Raw genomic sequence first — 27,435 nt, 5'->3', positions numbered from 1 at the left:
GAGGGCAGTGGTGGTGGGGGGGGGGGGGGTGGCGAGTAAGGCAGGCGGCAGGGAGGAGGGAACGGAGAGGGAAAGTGGGGGTGAAAACCGCCACCACGCTGGCCACACGCACCTGACCACGGGCCAGGCAGGACAGCAGACAGAGGGCACGTGCGGGTGCGGGACGCCACGGGTGTGAATGAGCCCGCCAAACCTCTGCAAGGCGAGAGCCCGCAGGCTCACGGTACACAGAGCTTCGAGAGAGAAAAGAGAACACATTCTGACAGCAGAGGGCAAGAGCCCAGCTGAGGGAGAACGTGTGCCAGAGCTGAGAGCCCGCCAGAGAAGCGCCACAGACCCACGAGCCGTGCACAGAAACCCGACAGCCTGACTGCCGGGGACAGGGTGAGGGACAGAGGGGCTGCTGACCAGGAGGGACACGGAGGCCCACTAGAACCGGGCCCAGCAAGGGTCCTGGCAAGAGCCGGAGCAGCGGGGCACGCCACGCTCACTAAGGGGAAGACAGAAGGGCGGAGAGCAGGAAGCAAATCCTGCGTGAGCACGGAGACCTCCCGGGCCGCAAAGCTACTGAACCTCTGACTGTTACCCTGGGAGCGAAGGAGGAGGAAGGAAACCTTCTCCTACCAATACTCTACAGACAGGTCCAGTGAAGGCAGAAGGCCAATTTTAGCGTGTCCGAAAGAGCCAGAGAGCGGCCCGGCGGCGGCGGGCGGCCGCAGCTCGACGCAGGCCTCCCCACGTGACCGCACGTGCTCTCGTCCCGGGAAAAGGATACCATGAAACAAACTTCCTGAATGATGGCTCTGTTCTTTTCCTCTTCGTTAGACAATAACCTCTGTATCGGGAAATAAACACAAAGATTGAGGAGTGTTTACCTTTCTATTCTACACCCAGAAGAATAAATACAACGCATCTAAAAGCTTAACCTGCTTACCTGTATTTTAACATCTGGCCCGTGTAAAAATTTGACAGAAGGTTAAGACCCTTGAAAATGGTCTTTTGTGACCCAAGGACACCAGAAAAATGAAAAATAGGAGGCTTTCTCCAAAGAGGCTACAGCAAAGTTAGAAAATCAAGGAAAATGGGAGAAGACGCCGGCAGAGAAGTGGGCCTCTGTTCCGAACCTCCAAAGTCAGGCAGCCCCTCAGCAGCAGCCCTGGCACCGGCACCTGCACGGCCCCGGGAGGCCCCCGCCCCCCAAGCTGTGGACACAGAGTTCACAGCAGTGACTTTCAACCCCCTGCTATCTGTGGAACCCTCCTTCTGGCAGTCGGCACTGGGGTCACTCCTCGCCACAAAGTCGGAAGCCACAGCTTAAGGTGTTCTGCAACTGCTGATGGCCTCGCCCTCAGAGGGAAAAAACAGGACAGACTGTTTAAAAAAAAAAAAAGCAAACTAAATACTAGGGATGACTCTCCGGAAACTTAGAGATCTACTTAAAATGGCCCAAACCCCACACAAGTGCCGCCCTCGTTACCTTCAAGGCGTACTCTCTGCCACTTCCCAGGTCTTGAGCCTCATACACAAACGCAAACCCTCCTGAAAATTAGAAAGACGTACAGGTCAGTTCAGTGCTCTGATTTCTCTTGACATTAAGCTTCAAAAATACGTTCCCTAAGTGAAATACAAACCGGGCTTGTGGCCAGCAATTTGCTGCAGAAACGACCCTCATTTACATGACGCTGTCTTTTAAATATCCCGCTTTGGGGACAGGAAGGAAATCAACACAGGAACAGAGATGAGTGAGGGAAAGAATGGAGAAAATCAACAACACCAAAGCTTCTGAAAGCCAACATCCTCTGAAAACAAGAAAATGAAACTGATAAATTCTAGATAAACTGATCACCGAGAGAGTGAGAGCAAGAAAGGAAAAATTAACAGGAGCAACTACCCCCAGAACAGAAGGCCAGCACTGCCTTAATGCCCCGAAACGACTTTAAAGTACATCCAATATCACACGAACACAAAAAGTCCTTTTTTTAAATGTTTATTTATTGGGGGGGGGGTAAACGAGCAGGAAGGGGCAGACAAGGGGACAGAGAATCCAAAGTGGGCTCCGTGCTGACAGCGCAGAGCCCGACGTGGGGCTCAAACTCACAAACCAGGAGATCGTGACCTGAGCTAAAGTCAGAGGCTTAACCAACTGAGCCACCCAGACGTCCCAACAAATTTTTAATTCTGCGTAAGGTAAAATTTCAGCATATCAAACCCAACGATATATGAATACACTGTGACTAAGTAAGAGTTGATTAACCCTTTGAAAATCCCTGTAATTCTCTTGTTTTTAGGTTTCATTTGCTTAGCTTCTTCTAGCTCCCCACGGTGGAAAATTACATCATGACACTAAGAGCTGTGAGCAGACACCCTACGATGCAGCCATTGCACTACAAGGTGTTTATCCAAGGGATACAGGGATGCTGTTCCAAAGGGACACATGCACCCCAAGGTTTATAGCAGCACTACCGACAATAGCCAAAGTATAGAAAGAGCCCAAACGTCCATCGATGGATGAATGGATAAAGAAGATGTGGTATATATATATATACGATGGACTATTGCTCGGCAATCAAAAAGAATGAAATCTTGCCATTTGCAACTACGTGGATGGAACGGGAGGGTATTATGCTAAGTGAAATTAGAGAAAGACACAAATAGTGACTTCACTCATATGAGGACTTTAAGAGCCAAAACAGATGAACATAAGGGAAGGGAAGCAAAAATCATATAAAAACACGGAGGGGAACAAAACAGAAGAGACTCATAAATATGGAGAACAAACTGAGAGTTGCTGGAGGGGCTGTGGGTGGGGGGATGGGCTAAATGGGGGATGGGCATTAAGGAGGGCACTTGCTGGGATGAGCACTGGGTGTTATATGTAGGGGATGAATCACTGGAATCTACTCCTGAAATCAATGTCGCACTATATGCTAACTAACTTGGATGTAAATTTAAAAAAAATTTTTTAATTTTTTAAATAATAAAATAAAATAAGCAAAAGACACACATAGACATTCCGCCCATGCAGGTGCATGGTCATCCTCCAGGAAGGTGCACCTGCAGGCACAATAAGCTATCGGTACACACCTGCTCGAATGATCAAATCAGAACACAGCACAAAACATTGGCAAGGCCACGGAGACACTGGGTGACTCTTTGTGGCCACAGACTCCTCACGTTGAGCCCTAGCTCCCAGTGTCACTGGATCAGCAGACAGGGCGTTCAGGGAGGCAATTAAAGAAGTGAGGTCATCGTAGTGGGGCCCTGACCCAGCAGGACCGGGGTCCCTCTCCACCCACGTGCACAGACAAGGTGCCGTCTGCCAGCCAAGGGGACAGGCTGCCCGGGAAACCAACGCTGCCAGTGCCATGATCTGGGACAGGAGCCTCCAGAACCGAAAACACAAATTCTTGTCGTTTATGCCTTGAAACTGTGCTACTGCGCCATGGCGGCCTGAGCAGACCACCACACTCGTCTGCCGCTGGTCCGAAGTGTAAGAGGACACAGCCGCTCTGCAAACAGGCCGGCAGGTCTAGACAACAAGGTCTGCAGCTACTGCACAAGTCGGTCATCTGCACTCTCAGCCACTCACTCCAGAAAAATGAGAACCTGAACACAAGTGCTTATAGCAGCTTTATTTCTAACAGCCAAAAAACACCTGGAAACAACCCAGACGTCCTTCAGCGGGTGAACGGCTAAAGAGATGGAGCCACCCACACCACGAATACTCTTCACCAATAAAAATGAGATCACGGACACAACCACCTGGGTGGATTTCCAGACACTAATAGCGAAAAGGGCCAATTCCAAAAGGATACACACACAATGTTAAAACTGTAGAGACAGAGACCTGATTAGTGGTTCCCAGCGTTAAGAACATAGGTTTTAAGGGGATGGAAACTTCTGTGTTTTTGACTCTACTGATGTCAAGATGCTGGTCGAGACACTGACTAGTTTTTCAAGTTGTTACCACTGAGGGAAATGGGCAAAATATGCTGGTGCCATTTCCTAAAACTACAAATAAATAAACCCACACTTTTCTCAAAATTGCAAGTTTACATAAAAATATTACTGCTGAATAAAACATCTCGAGAAACGAAAGGGCAGGCATTGCTAAGACGCTGCTGTATGCATTCATTCTGAGTATGTTCTGGAATTGGGAGACAGGCACAGGTACCTCAACTGTCGGGGCCAGACCCTTGCCCCTCGAAGGCAGGCTGGCCAGGGACGGCAGCGACCCCATCCGTGGCTTCCCTCCTCCTCCCCACATACGCACACGCATGTCTGTTATATAAAATGCACGACTTGCATCTGGAATAAAAAGCTCCCACAACTCCTGCCCAAGGGGAAATGGACAAGACTTAGGCATTTCACACACACACACACACACACACACACACACACACACACACACACACACAGATATGTGACTGGTTAACAAGCAGGAGAAAAGTGTTCACACTATCATCAGGTAAATGTAAATCCCGTGCCAAGTAGACACCAGTGCACACACCTGCGGACACACACCAGTGCGCGCAGAGCCGAGGACGGGCACGCACATCCGAGGACAAGCACCAGCGCGCACACACCGGAGGACGGGCACCAGCGTACGCACAGCCGAGGACGGGCACGCACACCCGAGGACACGCACCAGCGCGCTGAGGACGGGCACCAGCGCGCGCACCCGAGGACGGGCACGCACACCCGAGGACACGCACCAGCGTGCACATCGAGAACAGACAGAAAGAACTGAAATGACGTTGAAGAACACCGGCGAGGGTGTGGAGACGGGAGCCCGGGGCCTGCCGGCCAGAGTGCAAATCGGCGCAGCCCTGCTGGAAAGCGTTAGCCGTGTTCACGTAAAGTTCATCCTACATCCAACCCATACCCAAAGATCCCCCTCCTGGGCACTTTACCTGAGAAAACACACTGCAGGCGAGCAAACAAACCTCAGAGCCACACAGCTGGCCCAGAGGGGGCACTCGAGCTGTGACGCCATGTGCATGACACTCTGGCAGAGAGGGGACTTGGAGCCGGTGGCTGGCTGGAAGCGGGGAAAGGGGCTGGGGGCCACGAGAGGCTTCCTGGGGTCGCTCAGCTGTTCTCTATCTCTTCAGGTGGTTGGCTACACGGGTGTAAGCCTTCACCAAAGCAGTTCCATTCTGGAGATCTTTCTGTATGCCAATAATTTAAGTCGTTAGTTAAAAGAAACATAGGCATAGGACATCGATGCACCATTCCAGAAGGGGAACCTGAGTAAGTAATAAGCACCGAAAAACGCACCAGCTCGTAAATCAGAGAAAGGCAAATCCACACAAGCCCACACGTGTTTGCCCATCACCATGAGGGATGGTGTGGGGACACTGGGGTCTGGCAGGCCTCCACATAAGGTGGCGAACTGGCGGGGAAGACCGTGAGCACCAGGAAGAGATACAACGGCACGAGGAACAATCCGGGAGATTCACCACGTTTTGTCAGCACTGTTTCTAAGAAACACTTTCACAAAAGGAACAGAATCCTGTCACCCACGTCACATCCTCACATCGGCACCACACATCTTCGGGGTACGTGACCATGCAGAAGTGACCGTGCAGACGGCAGGAGTCCACAGAGAGGAACAGGCCGAGCCACGGAGAGACAGACGGCAGCCTTTCCCAAGGCAACCTCCCCTCCCCCGGTGACCTTCAGGGAGGGTGACCTCCTCCCACAATAGCGCCCCCCACCTCATGACCCCCCCACCGTGACTTCCCCCCAAGGTAACCCCTCCCACGGTGACCGCCCCCGTGATGTCCCACTCCAGCCACCTGCACCTCAACAGAAAGAAACTGGAGAAATTACACACGCCTGCTGCCGCAGTCGCCCGAGGCACAGAGCAAAGGGCCTTGGCGCTCAGCTCCCACCCTGGCTCCACAGCCCCGCCCACTTCCATCTGCCTCAGACAGGTGCACCGCCCTTGCTTCCTTGACCTTGACGTCCTCCACGCCTCTCTCCCTTCAGGATGCACTCCACAGGCTGACCTGGGCCAACATGCAGGTGACCAGACACACTCGAGCAGATGCCAAGGAGGCCAGCCTCCCGGGGGCTCCCGGGCCCAAGTCCACCACTCACTGGCCAGAGGCTCTGGGAAGCTACTCCGGCCTTAGCTCAGCCACTGTCAGGCTCGCAGTCCACGTGAAGCACCAGGCACGGTGTCCACCAAATAGAGCTCCGTAAACAGTGTTACGCTGGTTATTATTATTTCACACTAGGTGTTCGTCACCACGGCTGAGGGGCTGATGATCAAGTCGCCAAGTCGCAGGTGAAGAGGGTGCGGTAAGGGGAGCTGGGAGAGGGTGACTGATCAGACACAAAATCGGACGACACCACCCTGAATACTAGCATCAGTGCCCAAGCTCTCACGGCAAAGACCTGGCCCCTCTGTGCTCTCAGGTGTCTGGAGAGAGGGCCACTCAGCACCCCTCCCCGGGTGAGAGTAGCCGTGGTGGGCGATGGAGAAGATGACCTAGAAGAAGGCCACCAAGCCGCAGGGCTCGGGGACCAGGCACGCTTCCTATGTGAAAAGAGCGACGAGCGATAAATGAACGTGCTGTGACCACTGATCGTCTTTTAAGATCGAGGGAAACGTCTTCTGCCGTGGACGCCTGTAGAGCGTGTCCTGACCCAACAAGCGCTCCTCTCCCTCCGTCACGCCAACCTCAGTGGTTCCCGACACCCCCAAGCAAGAGTCCTGTCGCACAGCCCCATGACCGTCCCTGTGCCCTGCCGGTCCCCACACCGGCTGCAGACAAGGAGGCAGAGGAGTGGAGGGCCCACGGTGAGCGTGCACTGTGCCCTCACGGCTTCTCAAGCCAGCACCGACCCCAGAGAACACAAGGGACCCACGCTAGGTTTATCAAAGACCACTGATACCACGCGTGACACACGGCGTTCCAGCAAACAGATGCTGACTGAAATTCACGTAACATCCAACCAAACACACGTGACTAGTTACGCATAAATGGCGGGGCGGCTCTGTGGCCTGGTTTCATCTTCAGAAGAGAAGCCCACACACCACCTCGTGTACCTCACTAGCAGTGCAGCCAGAGTGAAGCAGTCACGGGAGAGGTGGACTCACCTTGCATGACAAAACCCTTGTCTTGGCTGTAGCCATCACTTCTGTCACCTCTCTTTTTTAAATTCAATTTTTAATTTTTATTTTTAGAGACAGAAAGACAGAAAGCAAAAAGAGGGTACGTGAGCAGGGGAGAGAGAGGGAGACAGAGGGCGGGAGAGAGGGGGAAGAGGGGGGAAGAGGGGGGCAGAGGGGAGAGAGGGAGGGGGAGAGAGAGGCAGGGAGGGGAGAGAGGGAGGGGGAGAGAGAGGCAGGGAGGGAGAGAGGGAGGGAGGGAGGGAGGGAGGGAGGGAGGAGGGGGAGAGGGAGGGAGGGAGGGAGAGAAGGGGGAGGGGGAGAGGGGAGGGAGACAATCTCAAGCAGGCTCCTGGCTCAGCACAGAGCCCAACACAGGGCTTGATCCCATGGCCCCTAGACTCAAAATCAAGAGTTGGACGCTCAACCAACTGAGACACCCAGGTGCCCCGTTACCTCTTCTAACCGCAGGAAGCAAGAATGTGCAAAATCCAAAACAGGAGAACATAAGGATTGTATTCTAGAATCTGGCTGGACTCAGCATCTCTGACGTGGGTGTTATTCCCACTAACTTGTTTTGTTGTTTTTTTAAATGAAAACTTAAAACCAACTTTTGAAAGGTTAGGAGGCTATCTGGCTCCAAGTTCTGTCCACAAGCCATTTCATATTACAGATGCAAAAAACAATGCTTTCTTCCTAAACCATTGACAGCAAAACGTGGTGTACCGTAAATTCACCTGGGGCAACACCTGACACGAACTGATATAGGGCTATTTAAAGACTTAATCACCCACAGTGAGGATACTTATCTAAGTACAAACATCTGATTTGATTATTATTAAATACATTCCCAACTCCTGTAGAAATATACAGGATATACAGGATGTCTATTATCTTCTGAACCCTAAATAAGTCTGAAGTTGTCAACATCTGTACCCAAGGGACTGAGTTTGGAACTCCCCACGTTTACACAGGACAGCAAGAATTCCCGTGTTCCAAGGCTGATGTTTTACATGAAAGACTTGACACGAGTTTCTCAACATTTCAGTTCCGAAAGAGGCTTCACAACTTTAAAGGCTACACGCCAGCTGTTAAATGTATAAAGAGGAAATCTACAGCTCATAATTGTACTGGTTATGTTTATCTTCCGACTTGTCTAGATAGCAAAGGGAGTGCGTTCTTTTGCACAACCACATAGGCTGGTCCCATTTCCTTATTCTGTGTCCTGGTGTTAAACAACTTAAATGGTGACAGCTTCCTGCTCCACAAGACCCACCTCCCGGCTCTGATTACCCCTCCCCCAACCTCACCCCCACCCCGGGGCACATTCTCTCCCCTCTCACCTCAGTTTGGCCCTCTGGACCCCTCACCACTGCCTGTCCTGTCCCAACAATCCCCCAGGGCTGTGCGGTCCTGTCATCAGAGGGTGTGTCTAATTCCAGGAAGCAAAAACCACCTACTGTCCACTATGGATTTCTTAAAAAACAAGACAATTGTCTGGTATTTTCAGAATAAATGAATTGATGTGAGGGAACTCTCATTCTAACAGATACCACCCTTCAGAATGTTAATAGAGGTTCTGGCCTCACCTCTGAAGACCTTGGGTTGCTGTTTTTTTTGTTTGCTTTTTTTTTTTTTTTACCAAATCACACCCAAAATCTGTTGCTTTTTTTACCCACGTGGAAAAGCAGCGTGTGCTGATGCTGCAGCCAGAACATCCCCTCAGGCCTTTAGGAATAAGGTGAACGGTCAGCTGGTGTGGTTTCCTACCTCAAACTGAGCATAAACGGAAGTAGGGGTGGCCACGTGACAAGCTGAACTTGAGGTCCGGAGAGCTACCGGACAGGTCGGCTCTCTCGCCCTGTACCACTCCCTCGCCCCATGTTAATTCAGGGAAATGCCGTTCTGTTTCCGTACCAGCCCCAAAGACAACTGTGTTTAGCCATTAAGCATCCCAGCTAGCAAAATGTGACATACCCCTGTGGGCGCCCCCGACAAAATGTAAGGAAAATCCAGAAGAGAGAATGGGATCACATCGACGTTGGCAATAGTCTCTGTGTGAGGAAGAGAAAGGACATCAGGAAGCTGGAAACAGCAGGCAGAAACAAAGATGACTAAAGAATGGCCCGGAAATCTCTCCGTGCCTGACGAGTCCAGCCTGCAAGGTTCCATACAGCTCACAACTGCTGGCATGCCCTAGTTTACACGGACTCACAAACAGAGATCAGGGCAAAGTGAAGCTCAGGTGGCAAGAGGAGGGAGCTAGGCTGTCACAGACAGTCACAGCACCGTCTACGCCAACATCCAAGGAGGTCAGGACTGCAGCCATCCTCACCAAGCTGCACGAGCACCCACGCCCAGGACCCTGAGAATCGAGGGGAGCTGGCCCGACGTCCGGAGATCCAGTGCTGTTCCACCGCCCCCCGCCCAATGGCCCAAGATGTGAAGGGAAGGGCCATGACTCGTGTAGGTTCCCTTCCTTCTGCCTCCACTGTGGCCCCTCACCTGCTCACCACCCCCTCCCCGCTGCCACGGCCTTAACTCCGGCCGCAGGCCAGCCCCACACCTGCTCTGACTGCCACGCCTCCCGCAAGGAAGTGCCCGGCCCTACGCCCGGCCTCACTCACCTTCGGCAGTCGCTCCGGGTCGGCCTCACCCTCTCCCCCCCGCGGCGATCCTCCCCCCATCCCCCGCCGCGCCAGGCCGACCCGCACCGGACTCAGCCTGACCCCGCCCCCTCCGGGCCGGCCCCGCGCCCGTCCGCCCCCACGCTGGACCCCCCCCCCCCCCGGCGCCGGGCCCCGCGCCCCCCGGCCCGGGCCTCACCCTCGGCCAGGACCCGCCGCACCCGCAGCCGCAGTTCGCCCAGCTCCACCGTCTGCCCCACGAAGTCGGTCTGGTCGCGGCCGGCAGCACCGCCCAGAGAGCCCGGGCCCGCCAGGAAGTCCAGCGCAGACTGCAGCAGCGACATGGCTACGGCCCCGCGGCGGGCGCCGGAGCGGGGAGCTCGGGGTGCAGCTGCGTCCGGGTCCGCTCAGCAACCGCCGGCCCCGAACCGCACCATCTTCCGCCCCGACGCCGTGACGTAGGCCCGCGGGGGGCGCGTCGCGGCCCGGAAAGACGCCAGCGCCTCACTTCCGCCGCGCCGGGCGTCGGCGCGCGCGCGGAGCGCTGGTGGCAGAGCGCGCCTGCGCGGCGCCGCGGGTCTCGTGAGCAGCCTGCGACCGTCCGGCTCGGGCGCCTCGCCGACCGGAGCGCGGACGCGCGTGACAGTGGCCGCGGCGACCGAGCGCAGGTAGTCCGGCTGCGGGCCCGGGCCCTGACGGTTCCCCACTCCCCCGCGGTCGTTTCTGCGGGGGCTGCTTCGCAGGGCGCTCTGGCTTGAGTGAGCGCGGCCGCCCCCTGGGTGGGCAGTCCCGCGGGGGTGCGCGGCGCGTGCGAGGGGCTTGCGGGCCGCGGGCGGGTGTCGGGGAACGCTCGAGCAACGTTCAGTTCTGCCTCTTGGAGGTGGAAATCTCCCGCGGCGTGTCGTGAGTACGATGGCGAGCCCCGGGCACGCTCCCGGCTTGCCGTGGCGGGGAGTCCACAGTAAGTGTCTTTTTTTAAAAGAACGAGGTGGTTGCTACCAGAAGACTGAAAAACTTAAGTTAAACACACACACGCACGCACGCAACAGTTTGCCAGCGTCTGTAGGAAAATCCGATGTGGCAGCCTTGGACCCAGACCCCGAGTGTCACCACTCACCCAGAGCTGCCCCCTGAGGTAAGACACCAGCTTTGCCTGGCCCGCTTGGCTCTTTGTGTCACCTGGCTGGTTCGTGGAGGCGTTGAAGGTTGCAGCCCCCGCTGTGTTCATCGTCGGCCTGGAATCCGCGTCTCAGTTCTCTGCGATTTCAAGTTACTAAAATTGTGTTTCCCGACGAACGGGGCTCAGGGGCTTAGTTCACACCGTGCCGGCCTGTATGTAGTGGCTTATTTTTTATTTATTTATTTTTTTTAATGTTTGCTGATTTTTGAGACAGAGACTGAGCAGGGAAGGGGTAGAGAGAGAGACACACACAGAATGTGAAGCAGGCTCCGGGCTCCGAGCTGTCAGCACAGAGCCCGACGCGGGGCTCGAACTCACGAACTGTGAGATCACGACCTGAGCCCGAGTCGGCCGCTTAACCGGCTGAGCCACCCGGGCGCCCCTGTGGTGGCTTGTTTTAACGCTCCTGCGGGACCTCAGACAAGAAGGCACCACATGGTCACTCCCCGCCCTGCGGCCTGTTTCTGGGCACGGGAAACATGCCCGACGGTATCGTTACTTGGCCAAGGCTGAGGGGTGTTGCTGCTAGGATTCCGCCCACGTCATGGCTTTTCCACTCAGGACGTTTGTCTGGTGGCGGATCGCGAGGGTCGGGCTCAGGAAAGCAGCCTCGCTAGGGACGGGTGCTGGGACGTCCTCGGCTCGTCGCTGGCAGTTGGCGGTCTTAAGAGCCGAAGGGAGCAGAGCCGTAGGCGGGCAGGAAGGTGTTAGAACATTCAGAGCACAGAGCAGCCTGTGGGCAAGGAGCCGCCAGGGACGCGGGGAGAAAACCGCAGGCAGGAGCGTTGTGTCATGGGAGTCACGGAAAGACGTCTCCAGGGGCAAAAAGCCATTTAAAAGTCCAATCGAAAAACACAAGATTTCCTCCGGGTTTGGCAACGATGAGGTGACCTTGGTGACGGTGTCAGGAATGGCTTCGGTGGACTGTTGGGGTGGAAGCTGCAGGTCACGACAGGTGCAGGAAAAAAGAAACGAGAGGGGTGAAGAGGGGTGGAGAGTGGAGGCGACTCCAGAAGTGGGGGTGGGGGGCCTTCAGATGGGAGCCCCTCGAGCTGCTGGAAGCTGGCGGGAGGGAGCCAGCGGAGGAAGTTTGCTGGTACAGAGGAAGGGGAATAATGAAGAAAGCCCTCCAGAAGGTAGGAGGGGAAGGACGTCCAGAACGTAGGGCCGTAAGAAGACACTTTGCATCGTGGACACAGGTGACGGCGTAGGTGATAAACGCTACGTGTTTGTCGCAAGTGAAGGGATTCTCTGATGGCTTCTGTTCTCACTGAACAAGGAAGACTAAACGCCTACGGAAAAGGAGAAGGGAGGTGAGAGAGCCGAGGTTTGAGCAGCGTGGAAAAGATCCAACAGAGCTGCTGGGGTAACCCTAGGACACAAGTCACTGGAAAGCTGAGAGTTCGAGGGTTCCTTTGAATTTGGAGGCCATGAGTTGATCCTCACGTGACCTAGGATCAGGTGGAGATTTCTAGATGATGGAATTGCCCTGGAGACCACCGTTTGCTCAGACTGCTTATTTCGGGAATTCTTGCGGAGCACCTCGATACACTGACACTGCACAGGCACTGGGGTAACAACACTGTTAACCTGTCTCCGCGCCACGCTTCCCTCCTGGGCTCTTAGGCACCTGTCGCTCCACATGTCCCCTCATACCCGTGTCTAAAACTGAATTTATGTCTTCATCTGCAAGCCCATTTCTCTGTAGATTTCACAACAAAGAATACTGTCCGAAATCAAGAGGATCATTTCATGGGGCTCCTGGGTGTCTCAGTCAGTTGAGCGTCCGACTTTGGCTCAGGTCAGGGTCTTACGGTTTGTGGGTTTGAGTCCCGCGTCGGGCTCTGTGCTGACAGCTCAGAGCCTGGAGCCTGCTTCCGATTCTGTGTCTCCCTCTCTCTCGGCCCCCTCCCCCACTCACTCTCTGTCTCTCAAAAATAAACATTAAAAAAAGAACTCTTTTGGGGCTCCTGGGTGGCTCACTCGGTTGAGCATCCGACTTCAGCTCAGGTCATGATCTCACGGTTTGTGAGTTCGGGCCCCTCCTCAAGCTCGCTGCTGTCAGCTTGGCAGCACAGAGCCCGCTCCGGATCCTCTGTCCCCCTCTCTCTGCCCCTTCCCTGCTTGCGCTGTCCCAGACTAACTAAATATTAAGAAAAAAAACTCTAAAAAAAGAGGATCGTGTCATAATGATGAAATGGTACATTCGTCAAAAAGACATAATAACCCTAAACAGTTTTGCATCTAATAATAAAACTTTAAAATACATGAAGCAAAACCAGGTTGTTTTTTTTTTTTTTAACAAAACCCAGCTGTAAATTAAGTTGTAGATTGTAGCTGGCGATTTCAATACCCCTATCTTAATAAATGATAGAACAAGTACCAGAAAATCACCAAGGGTATAGTTGAATGATCCCATCAGCCAACTTGACCTAATGGACATTTGTAGAACACTTTACACGATACCAGCAAAATATACATTTTCAAGTGTATATGTGAAGAACATTTACCAAAATGGATAATATTCTGGGCTACAAAACAAGTATGTTCTGGGGCACCTGGGTGGCTCAGTCGGTTGAGCATCTGACTTCAGCTCAGGTCATGATCTCACAGTTTGTGAGTTCAAGCCTCACATCGGGCTCGCTGCTGTCAGCCTGTCAGCTCAGAGCCCACTTCAGATCCTCTGTCCCTGCCCCCCACTTGTACTCTCCTCCAAAATACTTAAAAAAAAAAATTATGCTCTATGACCACAATGAAATTTAGACATCAGTAATAGATATCTGGAAAACCTGAATATTTAGAAGCTAATAACTCATTTCTAAATTACCCATGGGTCAAAGGAGAAATCAGAAGGAAAATTAGAATTTTGAAGTGAATGAAAATAAACGTGCAGCATTTTAAAATTTGTGGAATGTGGCCAAGACGCGACTAGAAGATAGGTCTCAAACCAATAATTTCAGCATTCATCTTAAAAAACAGGAATAATAAGCAAATGAAATCCAAAGCAAGTACTAAAAGGGAAATAATAAATGTCAGAGTGGAAACCAATGAAATAGAAAACAAAAACAGAGAAAATCACTGAAAGCAAAAGCTGATTATTTGAGAAGATCAACACAATAGAGAAATCCCTGGTCATATGGAACCAGAAAAAGAACAGACAAATGATTAATAACATGAATAAGAGAAACGACGACAGAGGAGCTCCTGGGTGGCTGAGCTCCTGGGTGGCTCAGTTGCTTAAGCATCTGACTTCAGCTCAGGTCATGATCTCACGGTTTATGACTTCGAGCCCCTGCTTCGGGGAGTAACAGAAAGAGGGAGAGGGAATCCCAAGCGGGCTCTGCACTGTCAGTGCGGACGCCGATGCGGGGCTCAAACTCACAAACATGACCCGAGCCAAAACCAAGAGTCAGACGCTTAACTGACTGAGCCACCCAGGTGCCCCTTAAAACACTTTGTAGCACTGGGTCATGATCTCACCATTTGTGAGACTGAGCCCCACATTGGACCCTGAGCTGACAGAGTGGAACCTGCTTGGGATTCTCTCTCTCCCTTTCTGCCCTTCCCTGCTTGTGTGTATACTCTCTTGAGCAGGTGTTCTTCCTCAAACTTAATAAAACATTTTTTAGCAAGTTGAATCCCAACACTATGAAAAGAATATTGCATCGTGACTCAGTGAGGTTTTTCCCAGGAATGCGAAGTTAGCTTAGCATTTGGAGATTGATCAATATAATTTACACTATTAACAGTTAAAAAGACTACATGGATCATCTTAATAGACACAGAAAAAGACATGATAAAACCCAACATCCATTTCGGTTTAAAAAAAAAAAAAACCTGCTAGCATACTAGGAATGAAATGAAACGTCCTCAACATAATAAAAGCAGTTATGAAAAACCTACAGCTGGTGTATAGAATGATGGAAGACTGGACCCTAACAAGCCAAAGTTGTCAGGTCTCACCGCTTCTGTTCCATATCGTGCTAGATATTCTAGCCAGCGTATTGGAGCAAGAAAAAGCTTCCAGACTGAAAATAATGAGTAAGTTTATTTAGGAAGATGACACGATCATTCACATTCACTTGCCAACCTTGGTACTATTGACAGATGATTCCTTGTTGGGGTGAAGATGTGCCATTGTCTAGTGCATTGTTGGACATTTAGCAGCACCCTATCTCTATCCCCTAGATACCATTAATACACGTCACTTGTCACAACCAGAGATGCTTCCAGACATTGCCAAATGTTCCTTGAGGGGCAATGTCACCCTCAGGAGGGTGGGATCTACAGAAAGCTACTAGAACTAGTGAGTTTAGCAAGGTTGCAGGGTGCAAGATTAATATGCAAAAGATAAGTCACGTTATTTCTAGATAACTGGCAACAAATATGGGAAGTTGGAGTTAGGGGGAAATGCCATTTACAACAGCATCAAAAAATATTAAACGCTGGGGTTCCTGGCTGGTTCAGTCAGAAGAGAGTGCGACTCTTCATCTCAGGGTCATGGGTTTGAGCCCAATTTTGGGTATAGAGATTACTTAAGTAAATAATATTAAAAGTATATTAAACTTTAGAAAATGTATTAAATACTTGGGATAAATCTGAAAAAAGATACATAAGACTTGTGCATTGAAAACTAAAAAACTTGACTGAGAAATTAAAGACCTTAATAAATGGAGAGAGTATACCATATTCATAAACTGGGAGATTCAGTATTGTTCAGACTGATTCTTCTCAGATTGATTATAGATTCAGTGTAATTCCTGTCGGAATCCCATCAGACTTCTTGAAAAGATTGGCACACTGCTTCTAAAATTCATTTGGAACTGCAGAGGAGGGAGAATAGTCAAGTTTGAACCTTTGTTCAAATCTTGTGACTTTTTTTTTAATGTTTTTATTTTTGAGAGACAGAGACAGACAGAGCATGAGCAGGGGAGGGGCAGAGAGAGAGAGGGAGACACAGAATCCGAAGCAGGTTCCAGGCTCTCAGCTGGCAGCACAGAGCCCGATGCGGGGCTTGAACCCATGAACCACGAGATCATGACCTGAGCCGGAGTCAGATGCTTTAACCGACTGAGCCACCCAAGCGCCCCTCAAATCATGTGACTTTCATTGCCTAACTTCAATACTTTTTATAAAGCCACAGTAATCAAAGTAGTGTGGTGTTAAGATACGTAAGTAGGTCAATGCAACAGAATAATCAGAAATTGGCCCACAAGTGTATATAAGGTCGATTGATTTTTTAAGATGTTTATTTATTTTGAAGGGAGAGGGGCAGAGAGCAAATCTCAAGCAGGCTTCCTGCTCCACGCAGGGCTCCACCCGGGGCTCGATCTCATGACTACGAGATGACAACCTGAGCCAATATCAAGTTGGATGCTCAACTGACAAAGCCCCCCAGGTGCCCCAAGGTCAATTGATTTTTGATAAAGGAATAAAAGTAATTGAAGGAAAGGGAGTCTTTTCAAAAAATGATGCTGAAAAAATTGGATATTGTATGTTAAAAATTGTTAATCCATTATCTTGCATTATGCAAAAAATTAACTCAAAGCGTCATAAATCTAAATGTAAAACCTGAAACCATAAAATTTCTAAAAAGATGTATGAGAATTTTTATACGATACTAAAGCACAGTCAAAAGAAACAGTTAACCTGGACTTCATCAAAATTGAGAAGTTCAAAATATATTGTTGAAGACATTCTTAAGTAGGTGAACGCAGTCAGACTGAGAAGGCTCCACAGTGTATGGTTCCAACTACAGGACACTCTGGAAAAGGGAAAACTATGGGGACAAAAAAGATGAGTGGTTGCCAGGGGCTTCTGGGGCAGGGAGGGATGACTAGGGCAGGACAGGATTTCCAGGGCAGTGAAGCTTCTGAATGGTGCTATAATGGTGGATACAAGTCCCGTGTGGTCAAAACCCGTAGAGCTGCGACACGAAGTGAGCCCCGTTGTGAGGGAGGCACTTAGGCTGATGGGGTGTCAGTATTGGCTCATCAGCTGCACCAGCTGCACCGCGCGACTGGGAGATGCTGATAACGGGAAACTGGAGGGAGGGTGACGAGGGCATACGTGGGAACTCTACTCTCCGCTCAACTTCTCTACAAATCTAAAACTACTCAAAAACACAGCCCATGAGGAGCACCCAGCTGGCTCAGTCTGTGGAGCCTGTGACTCTTGATCTTAGGGTCGTGAGTTCAAGCCCCACATTGCATGCGGAGTGTACTTAAATATGTTTTTAAGTAACCTATAAATTTAATACATATATGTAAACGTATATAAATACACATATGTGTGGATAGTGTCATGAGAATGAAAAGACCACCCAGAACGGAGAAAGTATTTACAAATCACGGAATGGACTTATATCCGGAATGCATGAACTTTACCTACATCTTACATACGTGCGTGCACACGTGTGGATATACCCAGAACGTACATATACAGCAGACATATAAAGAAAGCACATAATCTGTGCATAATCTTCACGGTAATTTCTGCACTCCTGAACAGGCACACACGAGTCTGGGATTTAGTCCTAACGTACTTCAGGTGCTTCTCCTAGTTTGAGTTTGGTGCTCCAGCCTTACCAAACTCTGCACTTGGCTGCACACCAAGCTGTCCCCAGTTCCTTTTTGTCTTTCAATAATTCTTACAGCATTGTTTGAGGATTAAAAGCTTCTACATACAAAGTACGTGGGACAAGTCTTGGCACATAGTAATTGATAAATGTCACTTACTCTCATTGTTGTCATTTGTCATCAATATTTGCAGACTCAGCTCTAGCATGTCCCATTCTGCGAGCTTTCCCAGACTCCATGCTCCCATGGCACCCTAATGTGCTCGTCTCCTGCACTGTTGGCTGATTGTCCTTTTTATCTCTGCCTGCAGTGCTTAGCACAGTGCATAATGCCCTACAGGGCTGTAAGCCTTCAGTTACCTCCTATGACATGAAATTTCAGCTTCTCCTCCTATTCCCATAGGATTTTAAAATTCTTTAGTCTTTTCTGTCTTAAAAAAAAATTCATGGGGGCGCCTGGGTGGCTCAGTCAGTTGATCTCAGGATCATGAGTTCAAGCCTCACGTTGGGTTCACAATCCACAGAATCTTGGGAGTCTGGCTTCTTTCACTTAGCATGATGCACTTGGGATTCACCTGTTTTGGGGGAGCCCAACGTGAGCGGAAGTTGGACGCTTAACCGACTGAGCCACCCAGGCACCACTCGTCTTTTCGATTTCTTAATAGTGTCCTTTGAGGCAGAAAAGTAAAAATTTTGATGAACTCCAATTTCTATTTTTCTTGTTGTTTGTACTTTTGGTATCATATTTAAGAGTCCTTTGCCAAGTGCAAGGCCATGAAGATTTTCTCTCTGGGTTTAGCTCTTATATTAAGGTCTTTGATTCATTTTTAATTAATTTGTGTGTGTGGTATGAGGTAGGATCCAAATTCATTCTTTCACATGTGGATATCCAGTTATCCCAGCACCGTTTGTTGAAAAGATTGTTCTTTCCCCATTGAGTGGTCTTGACAGCCTTATCAAACACCAGTTGACCATAAATGGAGTGGTTTATTTCTGAACTCTCAGCTCTGCCCATTAATCTGTGTTCTATGCCGGTTCTGCCCCGTGTTGATTACCAGCGCTTTGTACTAAGTTTTGAAATTGAGAATGGGAGCCCTCCAACTTTATTCTTCTTGTTTTGGCTATTCCATAAATAGCCAAAGGTTCCTCAAATTTCCATGTGAATTTTAAGGTCAGCTTGTCAATTCCGTGTAGAAGGTAGTTGGAATTTTGATAGGGACTGCAATTAATCTGTACATCAATTTGGGAAGTATTGCCATCTTAACAATATTAAGTCTTCCAGTCCATGAACAGAGGATATATTTCTATTTATTTAAGTTTTCTTTAATCTCTTTCAACAATATTCTGTGCTTCCTTTGTTCATTTCTTTACTATTTTTGATGCTATTATAAATGTAATTGTTTTCTTAAGTTTATTCTCAGACTGGTTGTATACATTTCTAGTGTGTAGAAATGCAGTTGGTATTTGTATATTGTTTGCCGTAACCTTGCTGAACCCATTTATTTGATCTAATAGTTTTCTTATAAGGATTCCTTAGGATTTTCTTTGTGCAAAATCATACCCTCTGCAAATAGAGATAGTTTTGCTTCTTCCTTCCCAGTGTATATGCCTTCTATTTTATTTTCTTGCCTAAGAAATGGCTAAAACCTTGGCAGCCTTCTGTTGAACCATGTTGTCTCATCCCTGATTGCGGGCAGGCCGTGGTCAGTCTTCCGCTGTTGAGTGTGACGTTAACTGCGGGTTTTCTGGAGATGCCATCTATTAGGTTGACAGAGTTTACTTCCGTTCCTAATTTGTTGAATGTTTTTATCATGAAGAGGTGTTGGATTTTGTCAAATGCTTTTTCTGCATCTATTGAGATGATTGTGTAGTTTTTGTCTTTGGTTCCTTTGATGTGGTATATTACAGTCATTAATTTTATATTTTAAACCAACCTTGCATTCTTGGAATAAATCCCACTTGGTCATGGTATATAATCCTTTTAATACATTGCTGGATTCCATTTGTTCACATTTTGTTGAGAATTTTTGTGTCTATATTCAATATTTACTGGTTTTTAAAAAACTATTTTTTTTTAAATTTAAACATACAAAATTTATGAAAATTTAAACATACAAAAATATCTAAAAATTTAAACATACAAAAATATCTAAAAAACAATGTAATGGACATGTTTCCCAAAATTAGTGTCTAAAGAAACACATGTTACTTTTTCTCTTATTTTTTCAGCACAGATTTTTTTTCTCCTTGCCAACCCCCCTTCCTCTGCCCTCTCCTCTTTCTTCCCCCTCCCTTTTGAAAAGTAAGGTGTTAAGAGTTCAGTGCTGGCCATGACAGAATAAGCCACCTACAGGCTTTCTCTCCTGCTGATTACAGGTAAAAACCTGGACAAAATGCTAAAAGAAAAACTATGGAGTGCAGATAGATTGGTGAGGGTAGTTGAAACTCGGCGCAGTGAGCCACACAAGTGTGAGTTTTCTACTTTTCAGTCTCTTTTCCCCATGGCTTTGGCCCTAGGCCAGCCACCCGCTGTTGGGCTGTGCTGTGAGAGTTGCTGCTGCTGCTGCATGGACAGCAAACACTCAGAGAAACTGCCATCTTTTTGCCTGGAGGAACCGTGAAAAGGGGCCCAGTGAGCAGAAGCATGTGAACGAAAGAGAACTAAAATATCAGAACAATTTTGAAAAAGAAGACCGAAGCTGGAAGACTCACTCTACCAGATTTCAAGATTTAATATGAAGCTGGGGGGCTCCTGGGGGGCTCAGTCGGTTAAGCATCTGACTTCGGCCCAGGTCATGATCTCATGGTTTGTGAGTTCAAGGTCTGCTTGGGATCTTCTCCCTCCCTCTCTCTCTCTGCCCCTGCCCCACTCGTGCTTTCTCTCTGTCTCAAAATATATAAATAAACTTGAAAAATATTAACCCCAAATCTATCGTACACTGAAATTAAAACCTAAAACACTAAAACTTCTAGAAGAAATAAGGAAATCTTTGTCATCTTGAGTTAAGCAAAGCATTGTTAGATATGACATCAAAAGAATGATCCATGAAAGAACAATTGATGAATTGGACTTTATCAAAATATAAAACTTCTGTTTTAAAAATTGGTAAGGGAATGGAAGACAAGCCACAGGCCATGAACAAATATTTGCAAATTACATATCTAACAAAGAACTTTTAACCAGAATGTATAAAGAACTCTCAAAACTCAATACTAACACAAATAACTTCCCCCAAATATGAACAAAAGATTCTAACAGACACTTTGCTACAAAATATACACGGATAAAAGGCACATGAAAATGCCCAATTAGTAGGAAAATGCCACACAAGGTATAATACACATTTTTAGTACAACTAAAATAAAAGGTTAATTTTTTTAAAAATTATAATGTTTATTTTGGAGAGAGAGCGTGGGAGCGCACACGTGAGTGGGGGAGGGGTAGAGAGAGGGAAAGGGAAACACAGAATCCAAAGCAGTCTCCAGGCATAGAGCCCGACACGGGGCTGGAGCTCGGGAATGACAAGATCATGACCTAGGCCGAAGTCGGACGCCCAACCAACTGAGCCACTCAAGAGTTTAATTTTTTTTTAATCCTGCCAAACTAGGGGTGCTTGGGTGGCTTGGTTGAGTGTCCAACTCTTGATTTCGGCTCAGGTCATGATCCCAGGGTCGTGGGATCGAGCTGTGTCAGGCTCTGTGCTGAGTGTAGCCTGCTTGGGATTTTGTCTCCTCTGCCTCTCTCCCCCATGCTCGCGTGTGCTGGCTCTCTCTTTCTCTCTCTTTAAAAAAAAAAAAAAAAAAAAAAAAAAGTTAAAAAAATAATGAAATAAAAACTACCAAACTAAGCGCTGGGGAGAATGAGGACAAGTTGCAGTTTCATGTGCTGCCAGTAGGGGGTGCAAACGGTACAGCCTCTCGGTTTACCCAGCAGACCCATTCTGAGGTGCTTACTCAAGAGAAATAAAAACATGTTTCGCAAATGGCTCTGTGCAAATATTTACAGTGCCTTTATTCATAGCCACCCCAAACTGGAAATAACCCACGTTTCTAGCTAGTGATTGGATGAACAGAGGGGTCTATCCATACAGTAGCATTAACTACACGGCAATAAAAAAAATGTCAGTGCTCCCCCAAAACGGGTGAATCCCAAGTGCATCATGCTAAGTGAAAGAAGCCAGACTCCCAAGATTCCGTGGATTGTGAGTCTGTTTATGGGACAGTCTGGAAAGGGCAGATTATTGTCCCATTGCTGGGTCACTACTGCTGACGGTAGCAGGAAGCACAGTGGTGGCCCGGGTTTGGGGTGGAGGAAAGGAAGGCTGGACCGCAGAGGGCCTGCTTGGGGACAGAGCTGCTTTGTGATTGAGGTCCTGGTTACACACCTGTGTACAGTTGTCAACGGTTGGTAGAACTGCACCCCGGAAGGGGTGCCCTCTACTGTGTCTAAGCTGTAAGCAGAGAGTAAAGTAACAGATGCCTTCTTGATGCGGCTGCAGCCCCGTTCCCAGCCCAGCCCCCGCAAACCCACCCCCCCATCCCTGCCCAGGTGATCACAGGGCTGTCCTGAGCTGGTGAGTGCTGTTATTGCGTATGTTTTCATCATCTTACTGTGCGAGTGTGTGATCACAAGGGGAGCAGATGGTCAGTGTGTTTTAAACGTTTACATAAGTGGTATAATAGCATGTGTATCTTCTTGCGGCATCATTTATTCCTCTCAACATCGTGTTTCTGAGTTTTATACACGTAGCTTTGTTTCGCTTCACTTCCTGTGTCGGTCACTCGGGCCACCCTCACAAAAGCCCACGGGCTGGGGCCTTACACGACGGACGTTTCGTTCTCACGGTTCTGGAGGCTGGAAGTCTGAGGTCAAGGTGGCTGCCTGCAGACGGCCGCCTTCTCGCTGTGTCCTCACAGAAGACAGAGACACCTGTCCCCTCTCCCCCACATCTGTGAGGACACCCGTGCCATCTCGGGGCCCCATCCTCATGACCTCATCTAACCTCATCCCCCCCAAAGGTCCCCCTGCTGGCGCCACCCCATGGGGTGGGTAGGGCTTCCAAATAGGGGTTTGGGGGACACAAACGTTCAGTTCGTAGCACTTTTTAACAATTCATTTAGCGTTCAATAATAGGCTGGGTGACACGTAAAATAAACTACACATCGGCACACTCGTGTGCATCCGTTTCCTAGAGGCTACACCTAGAAATGGAGCTGCCACCTTGTGGGTGTACATGTCACGGTGTGGTCTCCACCCCTGCCCAAGCCTGTGTCCCCATCGCCTCGCCACTCTTGGTGGACTTCTGCGGACCTTAGTGGTACCTCATTGTTCTCACTTGCCTTTCCCCTGTTGATAATGAAGCTGAATATCCTTTCTGTTTATTCACACTTTGTTTCTCCTGCCCAGAAATTGCCAGTGAGCCTTCTTTATCTGGTTCTGGGGGTGGGGTGTGTTTTTGTTCTGTCTTGTCATGGTGAGGGCTGGCACTTTGTCTCAGTGCAAGCCTCAGGGACTTGGTCCCATAGAACATCCTGCGTTTGGCCTACGGCTATACCACCCCGAACGTACCCAGTCTCGCCTGGTCTCAGAAGCTAAGCAGGGTTGGGTCTGGTTGGTACTTAGATGGGAGGACACCCCATGTTTAGGACGAAAGTGTCTAACGGCACAGTGTCTGGTGTTGGGGTCAGGGGTTTCAGGCGGTGACACAGCGGATGGAACACCCATCATGTGTGTGTGCCTTCTCGTTTCTCCCACTTCCGGGGGGCGGGGGGGACAGGCACAGAGCATGGCTCCCAGATGACAGTGCTCAGCAGTGAGGAGGTGCTCTTCCTGCCAGCTGGAAATACCGGGGTTCCTGGGAGAGGACAGCGTGGCAGGGACCCTTCCTGCCCCTCAGGGTGGGTCCTTCCGGCCACGGGTCCGCCCTGTGTCTGCCACCACTGAAGCTGGCAGGGGTAGGCCCCCCAGGAGCACTCTGGCCTGCTCAGAGCTGTGCTTCTTCCCAGGCCCCACCATGTCCGGGCCGCAGACCCCAGAGCCGGCCCGCCGCACGCAGGGAGACTACCCCACAGGCACAGGGGGCGAGGACACCGCCGACGGGATCCAGCACTCACAACGCATGCTCAGCTTCAGTGATGCGCTCCTGTCCATCATCGCCACTGTGATGGTCCGTGTGCCGCGCCCCCTCTCCCCCCCCAAGCCGCCTCTCCCTTCAGGGCCCCTGGCCACACCCTCTCCAGACAGCCTTCTGGTAGAGCTCAGCCCAGCATAGACCCTGCCCTGTCTCGGCAGTGTCCTGGGGTCCGTCGGCCATTTGGGCAGCTGGACGGGTGGGGGAAGCAGTCCAGCACTGGCCCGAGTCCCCGACACCACGTCATTCGAGGGGTGGTCTCTGCACAGCCCAAGCAACGTCCCATGGCTCTTTTTGTGTGTTTGCTCTCGTAGATCCTGCCTGTGACCCACACGGAGATCTCCCCAGAACAGGTACTTGGGAACGGTGCTCTGAGGCATCGAGGGTGAGCTTACAGAAGACTCGGTCCACGAGCCCGCTTCTAGGCTCCACCCAACATGTGCCTGGCTGGGAGGGGTGGGACCAGGTCTTCTTCCCTCAGCAGCCCTGGTCGGCCCCAACCTTGGCCTGCAGACAGAGGCAGTGCCCTTGAAGTGAGCTTGGGGGTCGGCCGAGGACGGAAGGTCCGGCAGCCCAACAAGCTTCTGGTTGGCATGGAGACCTGTACCCTGTCACCCCCAGAGCATCCCTCCTACACGTTCAGGAGGCAAGGGGAGATGCTCCCAGCCGGGCCTCCCTGAAGCACAGGGACACGGGGTTTTTCTCATGAAGTAAGTGGGAAACAGGTTCTCTGAAGCAGTTTCCCCTTTATAGCCAACTTGGAACATCTCTGTCCTGTAAGTTAGGTGGTGGCGTATTCCCTCAGATTTGGGAAGATGCCTGAAAGTCCCTGGGCATCGTGCGTGCGCCAGTGTGCCTCGCTCAGCCCCTCAGTTGACGGGGGTGTTGTTCAGTCTCAGGGGACGGAGGATGTGAGGTGCCGGGTCTGTCAGGCCCCGCAGCACAGCAGGGCGCTGGGCTCCGGGGCTGGCCCGCTTAGCCGGGGTGCTGTTGGGAGTCAAAAGAGCCGCGTCATGTGTGGGAAGGCAACGGCACCCCTGGTAGGGTCTTGAGGAGAAGGAAATGGGAATGCGGGTCTAGCCTGGAACCAGCAGCCAGCACCCAGCCAACAGCTGGGGGGAGGGAGGGCCGGGGCACCCGCCTGACGGCACCAGCTCCAGAACCCCTGTGGAGGACACTCGTGCCGGGTCGGAGACCTCAGTGCTGCCACTGTCACGAGGGGTATGGCTGTGCGAGCAGGAGATGCCGGGAGGTGACACGGGGAGGTGTCTGGACAAACTGTCCCCAGTTGTCTGCACTGGGCCCGTCTTCTTGGAGAGCGGCACCTTGTTGTGAGGTCTCCGTGTGCACGAACCGAGCCAGAAGGTGGTGCGGTGGTCCGGGGACTCCTTCTGGGAGCCCAGGGCCGTAAGGAGGTGTCAGCCAGCAGGCGCTCCTCCCCGTGTGGAGGGAAACACTAGTCAAGGGCGGGAAACCCGGCAAGTCAAAAGCTGTGAGTCCTCGGTGAGATAGTGGGGGCCTGGGTGAGACCCCCTGATGCAAGTAGAAAACCAGCGAAAGTGGTAACACGGTCAGTTTTCCACTTTGAGCTTTTGCTGACAAAGCATCACATCCCATCTTGCGATTCCAAGGGTCCCAGCTTTGTGTTGAGCCCGGTTCTGTTTCCCCACTGCACCTGCGAGTCCCTCTGACCAGGGCGAGGCGCACCGCGACCTCACCAGGCTTCACAGCTGTTTCAGAATCGGTTACCTGCAGTGCGCTTGGCGCCCTGTGCTGGCCCGGGAATGCCCGGCAAAGACTCTCTGCCCCAAGAGCTGGCGCGTCGGGAGCTCCACACCAGGTCCCCAGATACGCACAGTGGGATGCAGGGCATCCCCCGATACGCACGACGGGACACGGGGCATTGGTGCTGTGCAGCGGGGAGGCGGGGAGGCTACCCAGAAGAGGAGCCTCGGGGTGGGCTGGGGTAGAGGCTGAACCAGAAGGGGAGGTGGGAACCACCAGACCCTTCAGAGGCCCTGGGGACTCGGCACCTTGGACGGGGCCGCTGGGTACCATGGACTGAAGTGGTCTCTGATGGTGATGCTTTTCTGTTCCTCCAGTTTGACAAAAGTATACAGAGACTTCTAGCAACCAGGATTGCTGTCTACCTGATGACGTTTCTCATTGTGACTGTGGCCTGGGCAGCACATACAAGGTACAGAGTCAGGCTGGGGGCTTTTTCTGGGCTGAGGTCCACATGTCTGTGGCTCACTCAGTGCGTGTGCCCAGAGGGTGCAGGCCCCAACCTGTCCGGGGTCAGCATGGCAGCAGGCGTGTGCTCAGGGCACCGATAAGACACCCGTTCTCAGGGTGTCTGGTGGCCCCTCCCTCATTTCCTGGGTCAGCAGGCCCCACTTCACCCCAGATTCTGGCTGCAGGCCTCTGCACCCTCCTCTCCACGTGACAACAGGGCCTGGGATGATGACACAGGATAACACACTTGCGTGGGCACGCACACAGGACCGGGCAGGGAAAGGACTGCAAGCTGACTGCCCCGTGCACCCCTGCAACGCCGCAGCACTGTGCTCAGGTCCCTCTGCCCGGTCCTGGGGCTCCGGCAAGGAGGAAGAGGCTACAGGGTGCACGCTCCCAAGCCAGAGCTTTCTCTTAAGAAGGAGAAGGTTCCTGAGGGTCTGACAGGAACAGGGCCCCAAGCTGCAGGGGACCCCTGACCCCCAACCCAGGCAGGCAGGCTGGCTCCCGGGGAGAGGGTTGGGGTATGGTGCGAGCCCTTGCTGAGGAAATGCCCCTGCTTGGGGGACGGTGGGTACACAGGGAGACCTGGGAGCTGTCCACACACTGGCGCTGGCAGTAAAAACGTCTGACATTTTAGGGGCGCCTGGACGGCTCAGTCGGTTGAGCGTCCGGCTCTTGATTTCAGCTCAGGTCACGATCTCACGGTTCGTGAGTTTGAGCCCTGAGTCACGCTCACGCTGACAGCACAGAGTCTGCTTGGGATTCTCTGTGCCTCTCCCTCTCTGTCTGCCCTTCCCCTGCTCATGCTCTCTCAAAATAAATAAACGTTTAAAAAACATTTTTTTTAATGTCACGTTACACACCTGCTTTTAGCAAAATGACTGTTTCTGGTAGGGATGGTTGGCCCTTTGTAAAGGCTTAGGGGCTCCCCTGTCCACGCAGAGTGAAGAGGGGGGCCACGGCCACTCTCTGCCTGGTCCTGCTTGTGGCTGATGTGGCTGAGCTCCCTGTCACTCCAGCGGCACAGACAGGGCCACACAGCACCTTGTTTGTGCACTGGCTCGTCAAAGGCCACATCCTGCTGCCAGAGTTCCCAGAGTGGGCACAGATCGACCTAGGACCCTGGTGGCTGGGCCCATCTGCCCCAGGCTCAGTGGGTTGCCGGTGGGGCTGCTGTCCATGGGGGATATGACCCCTTTCTCTGACTGTAGGGGAGTGCGGGACCCCAGAGCCAGCCCTGGCCAGATGCAGATCTCCCAGGTGGGGGGAATGAGGCCCACTGAGCCCTGCCCAGGAGAAGGCCTTGTCCTCTGACCCCTCGGAGGGGGACTCCATGGAGGGCAAGGAGAGCAGGGAAAAAGATTTTTGTTTCTAGCTCCTGCATTGACCCTTGGTGAGCTCTGCTCACGTTCTCTGTGTTTAGTTTTCTGCTCATGATTTCCTGCCTTGAAATAAGAACCATCTGTCTGTTAATTAGGCTGTTTCAGTAGGTTAAGTGTATAACATCCTTGGAAGGATTTCCTTTTTTAAAAGTGGCCTTTGGGCACAAGACCAGAAGA

At 51.1% G+C, this 27,435-nt stretch overlaps 2 protein-coding genes across 11 annotated transcripts in view; one reads left to right on the top strand and one right to left on the bottom strand.

Annotated features, from left to right (window-relative positions):
- The window catches only part of GAK (cyclin G associated kinase), a 53,044-nt gene extending 42,834 nt beyond the window's left edge, over positions 1 to 10,210 (bottom strand). For 2 of the 7 annotated variants that reach the window (XM_042985194.1, XM_042985195.1), the window contains exons 1-3: positions 9,950 to 10,210; positions 1,478 to 1,539; positions 776 to 835 (exon numbers count right to left, since the gene is read on the bottom strand). In XM_042985194.1, the coding sequence (XP_042841128.1) occupies positions 776 to 835; positions 1,478 to 1,539; positions 9,950 to 10,094 (267 nt within the window). In that variant the 5' untranslated portion in view covers positions 10,095 to 10,210. Of the gene's footprint in view, positions 1 to 112; positions 619 to 775; positions 836 to 1,477; positions 1,540 to 1,631; positions 1,642 to 9,100; positions 9,178 to 9,750; positions 9,822 to 9,949 lie in introns of those variants that run through there. The other 5 variants (XM_042985198.1, XM_042985197.1, XM_042985199.1 and 2 more) reach the window with 5 other exon arrangements.
- Positions 10,211 to 10,306: 96 nt separating this feature from the next.
- The window catches only part of TMEM175 (transmembrane protein 175), a 27,285-nt gene continuing 10,156 nt past the window's right edge, over positions 10,307 to 27,435 (top strand). The window contains exons 1-4 of one of the 4 annotated variants that reach the window (XM_042985203.1): positions 10,307 to 10,418; positions 23,514 to 23,674; positions 23,953 to 23,991; positions 25,741 to 25,835. In XM_042985203.1, the coding sequence (XP_042841137.1) occupies positions 23,522 to 23,674; positions 23,953 to 23,991; positions 25,741 to 25,835 (287 nt within the window). In that variant the 5' untranslated portion in view covers positions 10,307 to 10,418; positions 23,514 to 23,521. Of the gene's footprint in view, positions 10,419 to 10,455; positions 10,509 to 10,563; positions 10,886 to 23,513; positions 23,675 to 23,952; positions 23,992 to 25,740; positions 25,836 to 27,435 lie in introns of those variants that run through there. The other 3 variants (XM_042985206.1, XM_042985202.1, XM_042985204.1) reach the window with 3 other exon arrangements.

The sequence above is a fragment of the Panthera tigris genome, chromosome B1 (genome assembly GCF_018350195.1).
Source record: "Panthera tigris isolate Pti1 chromosome B1, P.tigris_Pti1_mat1.1, whole genome shotgun sequence".
Lineage (NCBI taxonomy): Eukaryota > Metazoa > Chordata > Mammalia > Carnivora > Felidae > Panthera > Panthera tigris.
Note: the sequence above shows the minus strand (reverse complement) of the source record. Positions and strands in the feature narration are given on the sequence as shown.